Below are 20,438 nucleotides of genomic sequence, written 5' to 3' on the forward strand. Positions count from 1 at the left end.
ATATATTCCAAAAGACTAAAAATGCTAGCTTTCTTTAGAAAGGGAAAAGCAATAGTATTTTTATGATTCATAAACTGATTGTATCATAACCTTTCCTAGGGAAGGTCTTGCTTCATCATATGGCACACTATGTTAATGTTCTAATATAAACAGAAATTGTATATATATATATATATATATATATATATATATATATATATATATATATATATATATATAGCATTTATGAGCCTTTGTTCAAAGTATCAAAATACCAGATAATGTTCTTCCATAAAAGCATCTTGCTTTACTTTATTTTCAACAATGACCCATATAATGAAAAAGCAATTAAAGAATTCTAAAATAGGGAAATTTGTCAAATACGTTTGTAACAGAATGATTTTCAGCAAATGGAAAGAAAGTAACAGGCAGTATTCAGGAGTTTCATCATTATTTTTTTCAATAATTTAAATGTATGTGTATTACCAATCTTTGGGAACATTGTTTTTGTCAAGTGAAAACTGCTCCTGACAACCCATGTTTACTGAAGCTTGAAATGGAAACTGACAGCAATTCAATGGTATAATGTGGCCTTCTACTCTGCCTGCCTCTATACCCACATCCTGCTTGGGTTCTAGATGCTTTGACTGCTAGAAAGAATGGAGCACATTAGCGATCATACAAGCACGGGTGGTCAGCCGTATTGTATCTGATGCTTAACATAATGATCTCACCTCCAAAGAGTTGCTCCTTGCTTTCCTTGGGCTGGTCTTCCATAATAAGTGAGGGCTGCTCCAGCATTTGCTTGCATTCTTGCAAAAGACAGTTCACCATTTTCTGATTATTCATGTTGCACACTCCTGCACTGTTGGAATCAAGAGGAGGGGGTGTTCTGGTTGCACAGTGATCAATTACCTAGGAGAAGACACACATTTTAAATGAAAAGAATCCTTTTCAGGCTGACATACCTGGTGAACAAAAGAAGTAGTGGGGGAGGTGATTAACTAAAACATCATCAATTATCTGCAAGGCTCAAATAGGGTAGGATAATAGGATATGTATATTATAGCCTCCAAGGGCTTTATTAGAGAAGGGTATGAAATTACTCCAGGGTCCGCAAGACAAACTGAAGTACAACAAACATCTCCTTGCAGAGGGAGCACAAAGAAAGAATTTGCAATCCACAGTGTTTTAAAGCCCAAACAGTGAAATGGCCAGTGACCTGTGAATAAGAGAATCACTTTACATATATACAACTCCCTGGGCTCAAGTGCTTTAAACTGGAAAAAAATTTGCAAGAAAGCATTCTGGCTTTGAATTAGAGGAAAGAGACAGAATATTATATATACTAGCTGAGTTCTACCATATCATAAATCAATCATAATAGAGCTGTAAGGGATCTTGCAGGTCTTCTAGTCCAACCCCCTGCTCAAGCAGTAGACTCTAAACCAGGGGTGTTAAACTGCCGGCCCGTGGGACAGTTTCATCACACCGAAGCTGCGCCCACCCCATTGCCGGCAATGCAAAAAGAGTTGTGATATGTAGTGACACGTCACGTGATGTGGCGAGTTTGACAGCCGTGCTCTAAACCATTTCAGATAGGTGGCTGCCCAGTCTTTTCTTAAAAACCTCCAGTTATGAAGCACCTACAACTTCTAAAGGCAAGCTGTTCCACTGGTTAATTGTCCTCACTGTTAGGAAGTTTCTCCTTAATTTCAGGTCACTTCTCTCCTTGATTAGTTTCCATCCATTGTTTCTTGTCCTGCCTTCAGGTGCTTTGGAAAATAAATTGACCCCATCTTCTTTGTGGCAGCCCTTTAGATATTGAAACACTGCTATCATTTCACCACTAGTTCTTCTTTTCTCTAGACTGGCGATACCCAATTCCTGCAACTGTTCTTCATATGTTTTTGTCTCCAGGCCCTTAATCATCTTAGATGTTCTTTGCATTTTTTCCAAAGTCTCAACATCTTTTTTGTAATGTGGTGACCAAAGCTGGATGCAGTATTCCAGGTGTGGTCTTACTAAGGATTTATATAGTGGTACTAGTTTAAATATATGATAAGTTCACATACCACACAGGAATTGGAAGATGGCAACCTCCACTTCTCCCCCAACCAATAAACAGTAATGGTTCAACTTCCCTTGTAAATTATCACATTTATAGCCCTTTCTTAAAAAATAGAGAGCTGCCAATGAACTTGGCATTCTTTTATTGGCTGGAATTCTGCAAGATCCACAATTAATATATTATAATGGACTCCAAGTGAGGAAAAACTCCCCCAATTTTTAATGCACAATGCTCCCAATTTGGTTAACTCCTTATCTGCTGAACTTTATTTTCCATGATTCCCTAAACAAGTATGACCTAAAACTGCAGGATGATAATGGGAAGAGAACTAGGTTGAGAAAGAGTAGTCTAGAGATGCTCCCTTTGAGACCAGAATGCCATCCTGTTGTGAGTTTCTCCACCCAAGAGTAAAACATAAGTGGGAGGGAGAAATGTCATATGATTTTGGCAGAAACCTAAATATTCTCCAGATAAGAGTTTCCTTCAATACAGTTTCTAATTTGTCTCTATTTGTTAATTTTTCATTTCTAAATTCAAGCTAGTTCATATAATCTAAAAAGTTTAAATTTCTGCACTCAGTTTATGAAACTGCCGCCCCACGCAACCAAGTTTTCTAAAGCAGTAAGTATGCACACAATATCCAGGACACTATATTTAAAAAGAATATACTTTGAAGGAGATCATAAATAGTTCATAAATGCTTATGCCATAATTGATTTCTCTACAAACAAATACAGCAAAACTACTGATTTTTTTTGCAACATATCAACACAGAACAATCCTACATTTTATATTGTTAGAAACTGAGTTTCACATTCTGAAAAGCCAATTAGATTACTTAAGCCCCTTTATTCTTTTTTAAAAATTACCCTAATTTTGATCTCAGGCTACACTATTTAATTCCAGAGGCCAATAAATGGGGAACAAAAGACCTCATGAGTTCTATGTGGAGGCTGCATTTATGGATTAATCCCAACAGGGAACAAGTAAAGCTCTTCACAGGCGCCTTCACTGGGACTTAGTACAGTCAATGAGAAAAAGCAATTGTTAGTTATGGCTACTGGTGTTTTGACTTTCAAATAAATATTTTAATTATTTTAAATGCCACACCAAAAATTTCTTGTTTGTTGAATAGAGGTCTGTGGTGGCCCTGAAATAGATGCAGCAGTAATTATACAAATCTTTTTGTTACGTTAGGATTCATTTGCAGAGCCAAACGGAGAATGAGTGATGCTTGAATTACTAAGGGATCTGGCAGCTGCAGGAAACACAAAGCTCATTATTACCATTAGGAGTTCCCTTATTTCCCTTTGGGGAAGGTAGGCTTCTCTTCTTCTTCTTCTTTAAAGTATTCAACTAAAGGATCTGAAAAAAAAAAAGGACTCTGGCTTTCAAGCATCAGAAAATTAATTATTCAAACATGGAGAGACACAGGCTTTCCCTACATCCAGTGAGTCCTTTCTTTGGCTGCTGTCTCCATCAGGAGACTTATCTTGAAGGATAATGCAGGCATGGAGTGAGAGCAGTATGGAACTGCTAACACTGTTCTAAAACCATTCTGAAATAACATAGTTTGTTGTCCTGCTTTCTAAATTGGTTTCTTTATTGCTTTATATAGCTTTATTTTTTAAAACATTTGACAGATGGTATACCACACAAGGAATATCTGTTTTAGGGTGCTATAAAAGAATAATCAAATACTTTGGCCACCTAATGAGAAGGAAGGACTCACTGGAAAAGGGCCTAATGCTGGGAAAGATTGAGGGCAATAGAAGAAGGGGACGACAGAGAATGAGATGGCTGGATGGAGTCACTGAAGCAGTAGGTGTGAACTTAAATGGACTCCAGAAGATGGTAGAGGACAGGAAGACCTGGAGGAACGTTGTCCATGGGGTCGCGATGGGTCGGACACGACTTCGTAATTAACAACAACAACAAAAGAATAATCAGCCTATCAGAGGTTTTGTTTCTCATCCAAGAAGCTTCTCATCCAAGAAGCAAAATGTTTTCAAGCAAAACAAAGAAAGTCCAGTTGCCTTTTGAAAAAGCACCATTTGAGACAACCATGAGCTGGATGACTGAGAATCTCCATAGCCAATGATTCTATCAGTTTAGATCAGTGGTTTGGTGCAACGCATTGCGTTCCCCTGCAATGGGGATCAAAAAGCTTGAGGCTAGTTTTCTTCAGCCCAACCTACCTTACAGGGTTATTATTAGAATAACATTAGAAGAGTTCTTACAAAAAAAAAGCCTGTGTAAAGCATGGCTACTTGGTTTATGGGGATTGCCTTGCTTCCAATAGCTAGAACTGTGTTTTTCAAACTTGGCAACTTTTGGATATATGGATTTCAACCCTCAGAATTCCATAGTCAGCATAGAGAACTTTGACTGGTGAATTCTGAGGACTGAAACTCACACATCTTAGTTGCCAAGTTTGAAAAACACTGAGCTATGTAGTCTGCTTTGAGCTATGATATAAAGAAACAAGTTATCAAGGAGAACCACTGTGCTTTAATCAGCCATTTCAGCAGAAGTGCCAGCAAAAGTGCCCATATCAGAACAAAGAACGGAGCAGAAGCAGCACAAAGATGAAGTATGACTTAATTTAATAAAATTAATTTCATAACATTAAATTAGATAAAAATTACAGTGTTTTATCCAAAGCTAGACATGTTTTCAAATATCAAAAAAAGAAAAGAAATGGCAGTGAGCCATAGTATTTACCTGGAAGGACCAGCCTTAATTACAGTATTGCTGTCATGCATGGAAATCAGGAAACCCAGGAAGTTCAAATGAATATAAGTATTTATTGCAAGCTTAAGCTCTTTATAAGAATCTCTATTACTAATGATCAAAGCAAATTGGCAATACATAAGAGTCAATGGAATTCAAGGTGAGCTGGACTTAGATCTCTTGTGGATGTGAAGGGACTTGAGATTGATGACGCATTTGACCCTTCCCTTGGGCTCAGCCTGGTCATCTCCTACAATTGCATGCTGCACGTTACTATATCAGAACCAAGCTTTTAATTTTAGAACCAAAATGAAAACAAGTCAAGATTCTAAAAGTTTTTTATTACTTACGGAATACATTTCACATTTCTTTTTCTTAAGGACACAAGTCGGTGGATAATGTAGATGTTAGGGTCTATTAGTTTGTGCAGGAACTTTTCCCTGCTCAGACATCTGTACTATAGCCAGGTTTTTCCATTCCAGTCCTGGTAACTCAGGTCTATATTGATTGTATTATCCAGGCTTGCGTAAAGTAAATAAGCAATCTTTGTGACTGATATGCATCTATCCCAGTGATGGCGAACCTTTTAGAGACCGAGTGCCCAAACTGCAACACAAAACCCACTTATGCATCATCGGGTGCTGAGTGGGTGTGGCCCATTGGGTGGGTGTGGCCCATTGGGTGGGCGTGGCTGCGGTGGTAACAGCAGACTGGGTGGGACTAAAAATTGAATCAATCAATTCCAACTTTGCAAGATCTTTTTTTTTCCCGCAAGAAGTTGAAATTGACTGATTGAACTTTTTTTTTTGTACATGGCGGCAGAGGCCTAAAGCAAAAAGGTTTTATAAAACTCAGCTGAAGGCCTAGGACTGGAGCAACGGCGCGCGTGCCCACAGAGAGGGCTCTAAGTGCCACCTCTGGCACCCATGCCATATGTTCGCCACCACTGATCTATCCTAATTTAAATGGTTAAAGTTTCACAAATTTATCAGTTTTAATACTGCACTTAGTCCTGAGTCTTTCAGCAAAAATGCTGAAATGTTGCATATTTTTTTTGATATTTTGAATCAACCATGCATGAGTGCCAGAATATTATGAAATAAACATATGGTTATTACTTTTTATTGTTTTATTTAGAGCTGGAAATGCTATATGGATACCATCCAGAGACTGCCAATACAATAGAATTATCCATGCATAGAAATTATGTCAGTATTGCATCAGATAACAATTTTACAGACAATCACATGAATAGCAAAACCAGGGTTATTTCAGTTATATAGTAGTGGAATAGATTGGAACAATATCATAAATGCTTGTAAATATTATAACTACAGGAGATGGAGTCTGTCATCAGGGACTGGCAGACAGTGTTGTAACAAACACAGAGCCTACTTTTTATTTGTTGTACAATACTGGAATGGAGGTTGCAATCATTTATCTCTCCTCTGATATTAGTTGAAAAAGCATTCTTAGAGAATTATAAACGAATGCATCCAATGTTCAGCCTGACTGCAAATTATCTTCCCTCTTCTACTGCACTTTGAACTGTGTGCTTATTAAAGCTACTTTGAACCCATGTCATTACGCTACAGTGCATTTTGTCTCTATTCTTTTAAAAGGGTGGGCTTTGCTCTCTTTGGAATTGAATAGCAAAAATCCTGTGGTCCTGTCAAGGGGAGAAGGACTGAGCCCCAAACACATGGCCTTTCCAAAGGTCAGATTTAATTTTTTTAATTTTCACGATAATGAGGCTTCTCCCCTTTTTGAAATCAGGAAAACCACTTTTATTTGCACTTTCTTCATTTTTTATCTGAAATTACATTTAAAGCAGGGTGGAAGGTGTGGGGGGAAAAGCAGCTACCAGCTGTTTATTTTTGAAAGAGTTATTCAGACAAGTAAAAATTAGCATTGCTGGGCTTTCCCCATTTATTGCATTCTGTATTTTTGTTTTGGTTTACTTTGCAGAGTTTTGTGAAATAAATACCCAGCCATTCTTTGAGCTCACAGTTATTAAGAGCAGAAGGTATGAAGCCTTCCTCCTTCTCCATCTTTTCCTCCTGGCAATTTTTATTGTTTTTCAATCGTGTAATAGACATAATATTCCAAACAGCACGGAATCAGTGTAACACAATGATCTAATGTGTGATGAGCCAGCCAATTTGCTCATAGTCTTATTTCCATCTGATTTGGGGACTGCAAAGCTCAAGGCTTCGTTTTTTTCTGCATTGCTCAGTACACCAAATGACCCCAGCGGCATTAAAATAAGGAAAACCCTGACTAAGAAAGGCCTCTCCAAAGACAAGCTTACTTGTTAATATGCAGCAACATGAAAGGCTTTCTTTTCTCCTATACAACTATTGTAGTGTGTGTGTGTGTGTGTGTGTGTGTGTATGTGTGTGTGTGTAAATTGCATGGGGCTCATTGGCATAAATCTTGGCTGCGACCTCTGAGGTAAACGGGATTTACATTACTTTCTGACAAGAATTAAATGAAGGCCTTGTGACTATATGAACAGCCTTCGAGACTGCAACAGATGGGCATGAATGCGCTCCCTAGGCAAACTATCAGTGACATCTGTGTCCCCCAAATTCTGGTGGTCTCGGCCAATTAGCAGGCAAAATGAGGGAAAAGGGAGGGGGACCAAGAGAGGATGGTCCTACCCCACCCCCTTTCCTTCGCAAAAGCTGCAGCAGAAATACTTATGTTTAGGAACGAGATCAACAATAGTCTGGAGCAATGTAGAAATTGCAAAAAAATTGAAATAATAGAGATAAACTTGGCATGAGGAGAGCAATACGTTTTATGTTAGTTCAGGACCAAGGTCCCTTTATAAAACAAATCTCCCTATCCTCAAGAGAACTGTAAATTTATAGAAATGTGAAAAGATACAGAATTTAGCTTAGTAGGTTGAAATAGAGGTAGGTACACAGCAGATATCTTGATTCTTCAATTGCCCTAAAATTTGCAGATTTCCTGCACTCCTGTATTCATCTAGCATGTTTCCAGAAATTGGGTGCAGTTGTTGTTGGTCCTGATTTGACAGGAGTGTCCGGCCTATGGTCCCAGAGCTACATGTGGTCAATGAAAAGCTTAGTGGGTGGCCTTTACAAACCCCTGCAAAGTTTGCCATTAAAAGGCCTTTTCCAAAGGGACAGAAGGGGGAAATAATCAGACAGATGAATGTACTTGAATAATTCAATTTTAATTTTGCTTCAATTACAGTAAGTTAAAGTTGGGTCCTTGTCATGGTCTCACAAACGTTTTTGGTGTATAGCCTTTGCATAACATTCAACAGCCAAGAATGAGTTGTTATGCCTGCAGCATTATAACATGATCCTTTCTCCTATTCGTCCACAATTATTATTTATTAAGTCACCCACAGTGGGAGATAAGTAATCATTTAGTCATGTTCAGTTTTACTAAGTCATCTGAGATCCTATACATAAATCCAGATCCAAAACAAGAAAGCAGTCAATTTCAGAACACTGTTCATATGAGAGGGAATTACTATATCATGGCTCAATCTATCACTATTTATCTTTGGGTCAAAAAAATAACCCATACAGCTGGGATATAAAACTTTATTATTATATATACACAAGCAGGGCTTTTTTTCTCATAGAACACTCAGAACGGAGTTCCGGCACCTTTTTTGGATGGAACCTTGTAGGGTAGGCAAGGCGGATTTTTTTAAGTGTGTAAGTTCCAGCACCTTTTTTTTTTTTTTTTTTTTTACAAAAAAAGCACTGTACACAAGTATGGCCAACTATATATACATGGACATATTTGCTAGGCATTCTAAGAGGTGCAAAAAAGTATTTTTAATACTGTATTTTACTGTTGAATTATAATGCAAATTTTCTTTAATAGAGACTACCTGAACTTGATGCTTTCCAAATCTGTCTCATTATAGGAATTATGCAAATTATAATATAACAGGAAAAATGCTTAATATATATCACTCTATAATATGAGTTTTGATGGAGATGGTGAAGTGGGATAGATGACATGCATTCCCAGATTCCAAGCTTTTATTTATTTATTTTTTAAAAAGGCAGTCTTAAAATGCAAGGTAAAAAGTGCAGGTATTATTCTCCTTCTTCCCTCTCCAAATGTGTAACTGCTTATGAAAAAAATATATTATACATTAAGTGTTGTTTGCTCACAGAGTTGAAAATCTTGTTTTCTTTGGGACGGATGGTAATCAGCAAGACGGACAGAATAGGCAGAATATATTGCTATGTCATCATGCTATCTCAAAGTTGCATAATCTTTTGCCCTCCAAATGACAGGTATCTAAGCTCCAAAATTTCCTTGCATGTTGCAGGATGCCATATGGGACAATTCTGATCTACATTATATGTATTATATTGCTCCTTAGCCCAGAGCAATGTAAAGTATCAAAGTACAGTTCTCAGTTTAAAATTATTTGTTTAATAACCATTCAAAGTTACAACAGTACTGAAAAAAGTACGATTTACAACTATTTCTTGCACTTACGATTGTCACAATATCCCCACAATCTTGTGCTTGGCAACTGGCATATATTTACAATGTTTGCAGTGTTCTAGGGTCATGTGATCTTCATTTGAGACCTGGCTTCCAATGAGCAAAATCAATGGGGGAAGTCAGCTAAGCTTTATGACCGCATGGTTGCTTGACAACCATGGCAAAAAAGGTCATAAAATTAGACATGACTCACTTAACAACTGCTTTACTTAAAAATGGAAACCTTGTCTCAATTGTGTTCATAAGTTGAAGACATGTGTATTAAATACTTAATTCTCATAATAGAAAAATGAGGAAGAATGGAATTTTGGAGCAGAAATTCTGCTGTGCTCAACAATAAGAACAATAGTAACTATAACAAACACAGTAGTAATTATTCAGAAATATTAAGAATACTCCACTTACTTTTTTTATTTCCAATTAATCAATTAGTTCTCCTCCAAGTGAATTACCCCAAGACAAGGTTGCATGAGCTAGGATAGGACCACTTTTCTTTTAGATCAGACCTAGAGGCAGTGATTCCATCAGGGGGAAATAGAACACGCACAATGACAGTTGTGGCGCTGCAATCAAAGCCCTGCCCCTTTGTACTTAAATTTTTTTTTAAAATTATTGTAACAAATATTTAATAGTACAGACAGAATAAGTGAGTAAACAGAATGAAAGGAATAAAAGGCCCAAGAACCCCAAAGTAATAAAGAAAGTTATGTATTGGATAAAATTTAATAAACATTTCAAAACAAAATTAGATTGATAAAAATAATCTTAACTGTTATTAGAATTTAGCAATCCCAATGAAAATGGTCAATAATTAATATAGTCAATATTATAAGAACCATTCATTAATTATGCATTCATCTTTGACTTGTTCAGTTTCTATTTCAATAACAACGTATAAATAAGAGACAAGAGATGTTCTGAATTTTGTGTTGCAATGTTTTCAAATTCAGTCAAATCTGAGTATTCTGCATTTTATGTAATACCTTTTGAGCTATACTGCTTATCTGAAAAATATTGAAATCAGTGAAGTACCGGTATTTGACCATTTTGTGGAGACAATGTCAAAGAATTCATCCTTGTTTTCAAGGATTAAATCTTGAAAATGTATCTGAAAAGTTATCTCTAAATTATTTTTTTTATACATTCACCTGGGAAATATTTAATACTGATGCAAGAAGTGATAGGTCTCTAGACTTACTCTTTTTCTCTTTTTAATCCTTTAATTTAATTTAAGTACATACTTTAATTAATCTTTTATAGGTAGTACCTTTCTTTTATACCCAACTAAATATATTTGTATATAAGCATTTTGGTATCTAGCTGCTTCAGCAGAAGTAATCTAGACAGAAAATACTATAATTCTATGTATGATCCAAATTAACCAAATAAAATTATTTGTCTTTGCCACTTGTGTAACGCCTTATTTTCATTTTTTGAAAATCATTTGAAACTAATCCTCACCAAAACATTCCTTTTTCTTCCTAATCACAAGTTTAACTTTTTCCATCTTAAATTATCTTCCATTACTTTGATTCAAATCCATGAACTTTAAAAACCTTTATTATATTTTATTAAATAAAATTCCCCGGTACTTAGTTTTGCTAATATTAAACCTGTTAATTGCTGTAAATGTTGCTTTTCTTCTTCAGATAGATTTTACTTGATCATTTACATCAGTGGTTCTCAACCTGTGGGTCGGGACCCCATTTGGGGTCGAAAGACATTTCATGGGGGTCGCCAAACAACGCAGTCCGCCATTTTTTCCCCCTTTTCCTTAGCTGTGCTACTCCCTTTTATTCTATTGGCTTTTGAAAGCCAATAGGATAGACTCTCTTGAATAGAGTCTAATTCTATTGGCTTTCAAAAGCCAATAGAATAAAAGGGAGTAGCCCGCCAAAAGTCCCATTCTGCAAACGGTGCTGCACCAGTTGAGTAGTCCTCGACTTACGACCGGTTGAGTAGTCCTCGACTTACGACCGGTTGGGGGTCGCGGCATTAAAAAGGTTGAGAACCACTGATTTACATCCTCCTTATTAACCCATTATTGTACTGTAGAGTAATCTCATACTGAATCATTCTATTGTACATGTTCCACGATCAATTCCATTCTTGTTATTTGTGATGCATGTACAAAAGGGCAGGGTTTCAATGCAATGCTGTGATTGCTCTCTTACCTATTTTGATCTCTCTGCTGCAGATACTGCTGAGTACACAAGCTGTTGCCTCAAGGAACCACTCTCCAAGCCTAGAGGCACTTAGTGGCGCTTCAAAAGTTTCTGCCAAATCGTAATTTTTAAATACGACAATGAAAAATATTAAACATATGAAGAATAATCTACTGCATATGTCTTTCTTATTTATTTATTTTTAAATTGGCCCTTCCTACTTCCTTGCTCTGGCTTTTCCTTCTGGTTGGATGCTCCCATTAAGCATGATAGGCAGAGGCCAGTACAGTTCTGTGTCTCAAAAGACTTATGCTCTTCCCCCTTGCAGACACAGTTTTTATATGCTGACATATCCAGGTCAAATATCCATCTGTTATTTAGGGAGCCATTTGGGTTACTAGACCTTGCAAGGGATAAATTTAGGTCTGGGTGGCAAATTTAAAACATATCCACTTTTCTTATGTGATGAATTATTCTATTCATGAGTCTTACATTCTAACTATCCTCTGTATACAACTCCATTCAGGCAAGAGGATTCTGTGGCCAAAGGCAGAATCTGAAAGGAGTCACATTTAGGAACAAAAGCACCTGTTGTTTTCCATGACTAATGTTCTTAATAGTACAAGTTTGGACTGTTCTTCTCTAAATATGGCCATTTCAAAACTACGCTATGTGTTGAAGAGAGGATCAGCAATAAGAGCAATAAATTTAAGAAGCCCATTAAAAAGACATAATGAATTTGGTACACTACATATTTCTAGATCAAAGGTACCTTTGAAGTGACCAAACTCCAATCTGTGAACAACTGAAACTGATTCCTTTTTGTTCTGATCTTGCTTGGTGGTGTCCAATAAAATAGAAGTTAAGGAAATTGTCGTTATCTGAACATGGTCAGAAGAAGTCATCAGTGAATGATAGCCTTGTCCCCAACAACAATTGGCAAAATCATTAGGAAGGCAAGGCCAAGTGATGCAAGGATTTTTTTTTCCAGCTAATCTTGTCATTCAGCTGTTGTCACCCACAACTCCCATCCACTTGCTATGTGAAACCAGCTTAGTCTTTGTCAGTGTTAACAGGGTCGGGAAAGACTTTCTCATTCATGAATATGTATCATCAGCTCACAAGTCTACAGAGACATACCCTTCAAAACTGCAATTAAAAAAAAAAACCCTCACCAGCCAACCAGCCACTAAAAACCTAAGCTATTGGGTTCAAAGTCCTGAAATGCTAGAGAGTAATGTGAGCTCACGCTTTTGAAATTAACCAGAGGAACTGTCTGTTTTAAACCTTTCTTTAGAGCTTGATGAGGTTTGTAGAATATTTCTTCATGTGCAAATGTGTAAAACCTTCACAGTCTCTCAGGGGAAAAAAAACAATTATGCATTTTAGGGATCTAGTACCTTTTATGTATTTCAAATGGGTTTCCAGATGCACTGTCCAGGGGTTAAATATTTACATCTATGTCTAAAATTGATGGGGCCTTATTTTTAAAGTGGCAAGACACCAACATCAACATATCTGCAAAACAAATCTGGAGAATTTTTTTTATATGACAAAAGACTCCTGACACATGTCTACCTGATCATGAGTTATGAAAGCATTATTTAAGTCAATATTTGATTTCAAAATATAAGCATAATTGACAGACTTTAACTTCTTTACATTTGAATCTCAAACATGATTCAAATGTAAAGAAGTTAAAGTCTGTCAATTATGCTTTTCTATTTGGGTTTAACTAATAATATAATTTCAACCTAAAATTATGAGACTAATTTTGAGAATAATGACTTTTATAAGTGTCACCAATACGTTTCAAAACCTTGCTTTATTTTTAATGTTGACTCCCTGCATTTAAAAAAAGAAAAGAAAACAGAGATATAACAATTACAAATATAGAATTTCTGTAGAAGTGACATGACTTTAAATTTCTTCAATAAACAGGAGAAATAAAGCAAAGTCTAACATATCTTGTCATACATAGACAAAATTTGTGAGTACTATTTAGACTGCTATATAATATGGTACACTTTCAGCCTATGGAATGTGACAAAGGGTTTCAGATAAAGTAAATAGTGTAATAAAATAAATAAAATAATAAACAAGTTATGGTATGGAGTATGGAGAGCAGGTACCTACTGTATGTGATTAATTCAGACAAAATGAGTACCCACAATCATTCATCACAAGATGTGCATGCAATGAGGTGGGGGGAGAAAGGAAGAAACAAGATACAAGCCCAAACACATGGCACACTCTGCCATACATCAAAAACATTTCGGAAGCTGTAGAATGTAGCTTCCAAGATCTGCAAGTGGGCATCACACACTGCCCAGAGGTTACCATACAAGGACAAATTATGCATTGTAAAGATTGCTTGGAGGTAGGAGATACTTCAAATGTAATCTATTGGATCCTCTACATGGATTGCCCCTGTGACTATGTAGGACAGACAGGGAGGAAGCTTACCACTAGATTGCAAGAACACAAGTAGTCAGACAAGGAGACCTAAAGTCATTGGTAGCCTCATACTGCAACATACTGGTAGCCTCATACTGCAATAAACATTTAATTTTGCAGCTACTAAAATTGTTGGATGAGCAGGGACAAAAATAGCCAGGGAAGTGATTGAAGCCTGAGAAACAGGAATGCTGATTTACCACCAGCTTATCAAGTACTTAGGAGATGAGGGCTGGGCAGCAGAAGCAAACAACAGCCAACGACTTAATAATCAAATATCAACACCCCAATCAACATCTAAAAAATCACATGCAATAGGCATCATATAAATACCACACAGAGAGAAGTTTTCTAAAGATGAGGTCTAACACGACTCCAAAAGCTCAGAAGATAAAACCGCTGGTCCTGATTCCCGACACAGATTGGATCCTGAAACAAGTTATTGTTCTCTTTATATGGGCATAGGTCTGAGAATAGGATACTACAAAAGACTATATTGTAGTCTTTAAAATTTTAGAAGCATGCATCTGTATTCTTATGTTTTGGCAAAGAGGTATGCTTGCTTTTCACCTAAAAAAAATAATTTCCTTATCATACCAAAAGCATACACCTACACATATGCAACAACTTATATCATGTTTAGTACTTCCTAAAGTGACTACATTATTCATGATATTTCCCTTTTGCAGCAGAACAACAGACAGGATGTAATTCTGTGATAAGAGTTTCAGAAGATCCCAGGGACAATATATAATGTCTCCAAAAGCCACGGAGCAGTGTGAGTATAGTCCTCTGAATGAAAGAATATAATGCAACTGTTTGTACAAGTGATTCCACAAGAAACAATATGGAAATACACTTACATATAACTTCCCTCTTGGAAATATATGGACCTCTAGAGACTAGCAACCTTCATATACTCCATATTGTAGAAAGGGTATTTCTTGAACTGAGAAGATTTGAAATGGGACTTTAGCTCTAGCCTGTGTATTCTGGATTATTTTTGACACACCGTATTCTACTGCATTTATTCAGAAGACAATGGTGCTTGTTCCTGGTAACTTTCCAGATGAGTTTTTTCCCCCCCAAACTGGTCTCTCCAAATGTTAAGGTGGATATCCAGTTGTCACTCCAGCCAAGTGGGAATTGTATATCAGCTTATTGCATTCACAAAAGGGAAAAATATATAAATTTAAACTAGATTTGAGTAGTAAATATTCAGAGCTCCGCTGGGTGACAGCAAAGAGAAAGAGAAAATTTTAAATTTTTGCTGCCATCTACTGGTTTAGAATATGTAGCAATCCTAGCAACAAAGTAGAATTTCTGTCATAAAATTTTCATGGTGAATCAATTCAGTCTAAGACATGTGTTACTATTATTCTAACTGGGTAAAGTAAACCAAAATAAAAATACAAGTAAATTTTTGCTTTACTTAATGTCTAGAGTAATTTTTGCATCTCAGAAAATGTATTGTTGTCAAGAAGAAAACACAAATACATTTCTTTCCTTATCTCTGTTCTCTTTGTCATGGTCAGATAATGTGAGATTTTTTTTAATGCTCTTCTTTTCTGCAGGGAGGTGGCCTATTTGATTGGTCCACCCTGGCTATTGATGAACTCTGCTTATACTGCTCTGTCTAATATCTGTATTATGAGATGGGCCATAAATAACACACACTGATTACCACAGCACTGTCTACCTCTGACAGAGTCTCTTCAGACACCAGTGCACCAATTTACCATATATTAATTCAATTACTGATACCACTTGGGATATAATTGTAAGTGACAATTTCATGCTGAATGCATGTCATTTGAAGAACTTAATAATGGCAGTCAAAGTGCAGTACATTTTAAAATCACAATAAAAGCAGCTTTGGAATTCAAAATGCTGGTTTCCTTACCTCAGATGATATTGTACCTTATTTCTATACATGGTGCTGCCATTTAGAGAATGCAACCATTATCTATTTGTTCAGTATTGATTACAATAATAGTAGATGCCTGGTGATCTCTATGTATTTTATAATTCTCATAATCCACTGCCCTTGGCTATATTGACTATGCCTGGCGAAATCATGTACACATAATCTTATTATATAGTCGAGCACCAGTTCTCCAGGGTCTGACAATGCAATGGACTGAATCTAGGAGATTTTATATATGAAACCTGTGTTCCAGGATTGATCTTTCCCCTCTTCCTCTTCTCCTCCTGAGCAAATTGCCACTAGGTTTTATGCATTATAATTTATACAATCAAACTAGTTTAGTAGATGTGAAGTGTTTTACACACAATATCTCAGTAATGTTTGCAATATTCTTTTTAAGTAGTTCCGCAGTAGTTTAAACGTTGTCTTCCAAATTACTTTCTCTAGGTATCACTAACTTCAGAATTTAAACTGATAGCAACTGGATAATGCAGAGATGGGCAATTAATTTTCCCAGGAGGCCACATGACAAAATGGGACTGTTGTGAAAGACCACTGATCCCACACCACCTCCCACCCCCTCACTGCCATAGACTGGACAGGGACAGTCAAAGGAGCAAATATGGCCTTCGGGACATAAAATGCCTAGGTTTGGGCTAGGTTGTTGTTCCACTCTGCAATGGTGCCATCTGCTCCACTATTAATGGTCAATTACTAAATTTAAAGTATACTCTTTTAGTGCTGTTGTAATTTTGAAAGGTCACTAAATGAATTGTTGTAAGTCGATGACTACCTATATTAGTTTTCGTAGGACTGTTGTCACATGAAATTGGAATTTAGTCTCAGCCTAAATTTTTTCTACCTCTTTCTATTCCCTATTTAATCTCACTTTGGATCAACGACATGTTTGTGTCACACCCATGTTTTATATCCTTATCCTTGTCATTGGTTTGCTAATTTTCTAGTTCTTTGGCTTCTATGTGATTACTCATACAACATTTCACTTATTATTCTTACCTTGGACTTTTATTTATGACTCCTCAATTCTAGTTTATTTCCTACTTTCGAAAACTGTGACAGCCACAGTCTTCCTCTTGGGTTTGCTAGAGAATTAGGAGGAGCAAGTTTGTGATACTTCTGCAGTTTTTGCCTCTGCGCCTGCTTCAACAGCAAATAAAGGATTTCGTTTTTATAGTTGTCGGTCCAGAACTTTTAAACCTGAACTTCTCAAAGGAAATGCACACAAGTAAAAATAATAAGTCAGATTCAGTGAGAAGACTCATGTGCATAAAACGAATCATGTACAGATATTCTGATAGGATCAGTTGCTGCTGAAGAACTAATTTTTCAGAAGTAGAACTAACCCAACATTAATGGACATTATGAACTAGTAAAATATGTCTGATACAACACTGCCATCTAGGGATAGGGAAGAAAATGCAGCACTTTTTTCTAAACCACACTCTTTATACAGGTACTCCTCGATTTGAAACAATTCATTTAGTGACAGTTCAAAGTTACAATGGCATTGAAAAAAGTCACTTATGATTGTTTTTCACGCTTATGACCATTGCAGAATCCCCATGGTCATGTGACCAAAATTCAGACGCTTGGCAACTGACTTGTATTTATGATGGATCCAATGTCCATGGATCACATCATCACAAGCAAAGTCCATGGAGAAACCAGATTCATTTAACAACTTTGTTACTAACTTAATAACTGCAGTGATTCACTTAACAACTGTGGCAAGAAAGGTTGTGAAATAGGGCAAAACTCACTTAACAAATGTCTCACTTAGCAACAGAAATTTCGGACTCAATTGTAGTCGTAAGTCGAGGACTATTTGTATACAATAGAGTGGCTGCAAAAAATCAGAAGGAATCTGGCATTACTTTCCCAACTAGCAATATTTATTAAAAGGAATAAGTATGATAGTCAGCAAAGATGGTTCCATATCATCTTATATTAACATAGCTCTCCTCTTACAATATAGAATAGCAAGAAATTTTTGAACTGGGCAGTGCAATTAGGTAGATGTATCTGATTGAGATTCATTTGTTTTTCCTTTGAGAAAATAATGTAAGTGAATTTTTCTATAATTTTTTACATTTACTCTATTCCTATTTTCCTAATTTCCTCTCTGTTTTTTCTTTTCTTATTTCACCACTACTTTGCTCATTAGCAAGAGCTCATAAATATTTTTCCATCTCTGTGAAAACTGTACAGGTAATTTTAAAGCTTATTACAAAATTTGAAAGCTTATTAATAAAAGTCGATTTAACTGCGCATTTCAATCTTACAGTGAAATTGAAGCACTGTAAGAGTGTTGAATTTTGGTTACATCACATTCAATAATTATATTTAGAATATTTAGAATTTTTGTATTTAGAATAATTTGTGGTAAAAAGGATCGGCAGACTACTCGGCTCAATTGCTCCATAAATATTTCTTTACTGAAAATTTGTTCCACATTTTCCCCAGATGTATCTATCAGATGAAACTATTGGGGTTTTCCTATGCAACTCTGTAGGCTTAATCTCTTTTTTCTACTTCAAAGCAAGCCATGCCTTGCTTTTTTATTCAAACAAAGAACACTAGAGTTTTATTTGCTGATCTTGATTTGCAGACCAGGTTCACAAATTTATCATTTTGGCCCTTTCTGTAAAATATTTCTATAACATGTATTACACAGACTCATTGGCATTACAGGTAGCCATTGAATTACAACCATAATTGTAGAATATCTGACTGTGGCTGTAAGTTACAACTGTGGTTGTAAGTCAAATCATCACCTGATTGGACCCGATTCTATGAGCATTTTTATGATGGTTGCAAGTTAAGTCACTTTGTTCGTAAGTTGAGTCATGTGGTCACGAGGACAAACCCAGTTTAACCAACGGCACCTGATTGGTGCTTGGCAATCTGTTTGCAATTACGCAGTTGTGGTGTCTGATGGTTATGTGACTGCCTTTTGCAACCTTCCCTGCTGGCTTCCCACCAGCAAAGTCAATGGGGGAGCTGCAGGAGGTTCCAAGCTGCTCCTGCAGTTTGTTCCCACTCTCCCACTTTTTCACCCAAGGAGCTCCCAGAAGGCATGAGGATCTCACGCTCCCTAGTGCCCATCTGCCTGTACTACCTAATTGGTGCCCACCTATGACAGGTACCTGCCTGTTCATACTCCACATACTCATTTGTGATAGTCATCTTCCCATAGCAATTGCCCACCAGCCTGCTTGCATGGAACATATTCAGCAACACAAGCAAACATTTCTGGATTCTCTCCTTTTCCCACATCATGGTCTTATGGCTTAATGACCCATGTGGTCCTTGTTTAATAATGGTAATGGTAACTGCTGGGATTGCTGTTGCTAAATGGCGCACTCAGGTGATGCCATATTTTATGACTGCATTGTTTAGTGACAGAAATTCTGTTCTTAATTGCAAGACGACCTGTGGTTTATTGCAGGTAATTGTCACTTACTCACAGCATTCTTCAGCAATAGTTTGAAGTTACAACAATGCTGAAAAAGGTAGGTTTATGACCAGTCCTTGAACTTGCAGCTGTTGCAATAACCCCATGGTTCTGTGATCATAATTTGGATGCTTTACAACCATCACACATTTACAATGATCTCAGCACCCTGTCTATCCTTAATTAAGCTGGATTCACAATGATAGCAATCATGACTCAACTTACAACCAAAGTGATTTGACTTACCTTTATAAAAATAGTTGTAAAATCAGAACAGTTGATGATTAGTTGGTTAGGTGATGACTCGATTTAGACCACCATGGCCTACAATGTCAATTCCAGTTCCAACTGTGCTCATAAATAGAGGACTACCTGTAATGCCAGTAAGTCTCTCCTATCACATTATTGCCATTTGCTATTTTCCGAGCTGATTTGTGATAAGCAAAGTCAATGGGGAAAATGTCCCAAGTCCCAAGATGAGGTTACAAGACAGCTTGCTTAACAATGCTTAATGATGGCAATGGAACTGATGGAGGGGGGGGGAAGAGGGGGAGTGGGGAGGAAAGAGGGAGAGAATAAAAATTATATTTAAGCAAACATGCAGAAATTCTTATTTTCAGTCCAAATAGATTTAGTTGGAGGTGAATACTGATAATTACAAGTGTGTGTTTAAAAGAGAGTAGAAAAATGTGAATCTAATTTATTGGCAGTTCAGTAATAACAGAGAGAGAGAGAGAGAGAGAGAGAGAGAGAGAGAGAGAGAGAGAGAGAGAGCAAAAATTAGAGGAAATATACTACATCAATCTTCTTTAAGTAATAAATCAATAATTGCTCGAAGAATACAACTTCACGGAAACCTTTTCATGTTTTATAGAAAGCAATAAAGATATCATCAATATTATTCAAAAGGAAGTTGTTTCATTCTAATTTGAAAAGCTTATGTTTCTTTAAGTTGAAGACTTTATTGAGGAAGAGAGATTTGCAGGAAATTCACAGTGAGAAATTGCTCTCCAACATTGCTCAAATGGGAATTTCCAGAGATATCAATGCCAAGTGACATCAAGTCCTTGTTAAATATTATAGACTAATAAGGTGCTATTTGGCTTATACAAACTTTTT

At 36.6% G+C, this 20,438-nt stretch overlaps 1 protein-coding gene across 2 annotated transcripts in view; it reads right to left on the bottom strand.

Annotated features, from left to right (window-relative positions):
- Positions 1–20,438, bottom strand: part of ALPK1 (alpha kinase 1) — an 84,574-nt gene that overhangs the window by 60,686 nt on the left and 3,450 nt on the right. For both annotated transcript variants that reach the window (XM_039338328.1, XM_039338326.1), the window contains exon 2: positions 714–894. In XM_039338328.1, coding sequence (XP_039194262.1) covers positions 714–828 — 115 coding nt within the window. In that variant the 5' untranslated portion in view covers positions 829–894. The remainder of the gene's footprint in view (positions 1–713; positions 895–20,438) is intronic.

The sequence above is a fragment of the Crotalus tigris genome, unplaced genomic scaffold (genome assembly GCF_016545835.1).
Source record: "Crotalus tigris isolate CLP2741 ecotype Arizona unplaced genomic scaffold, ASM1654583v1 scf7180000017695.2238764, whole genome shotgun sequence".
NCBI classification, from domain to species: domain Eukaryota; kingdom Metazoa; phylum Chordata; class Lepidosauria; order Squamata; family Viperidae; genus Crotalus; species Crotalus tigris.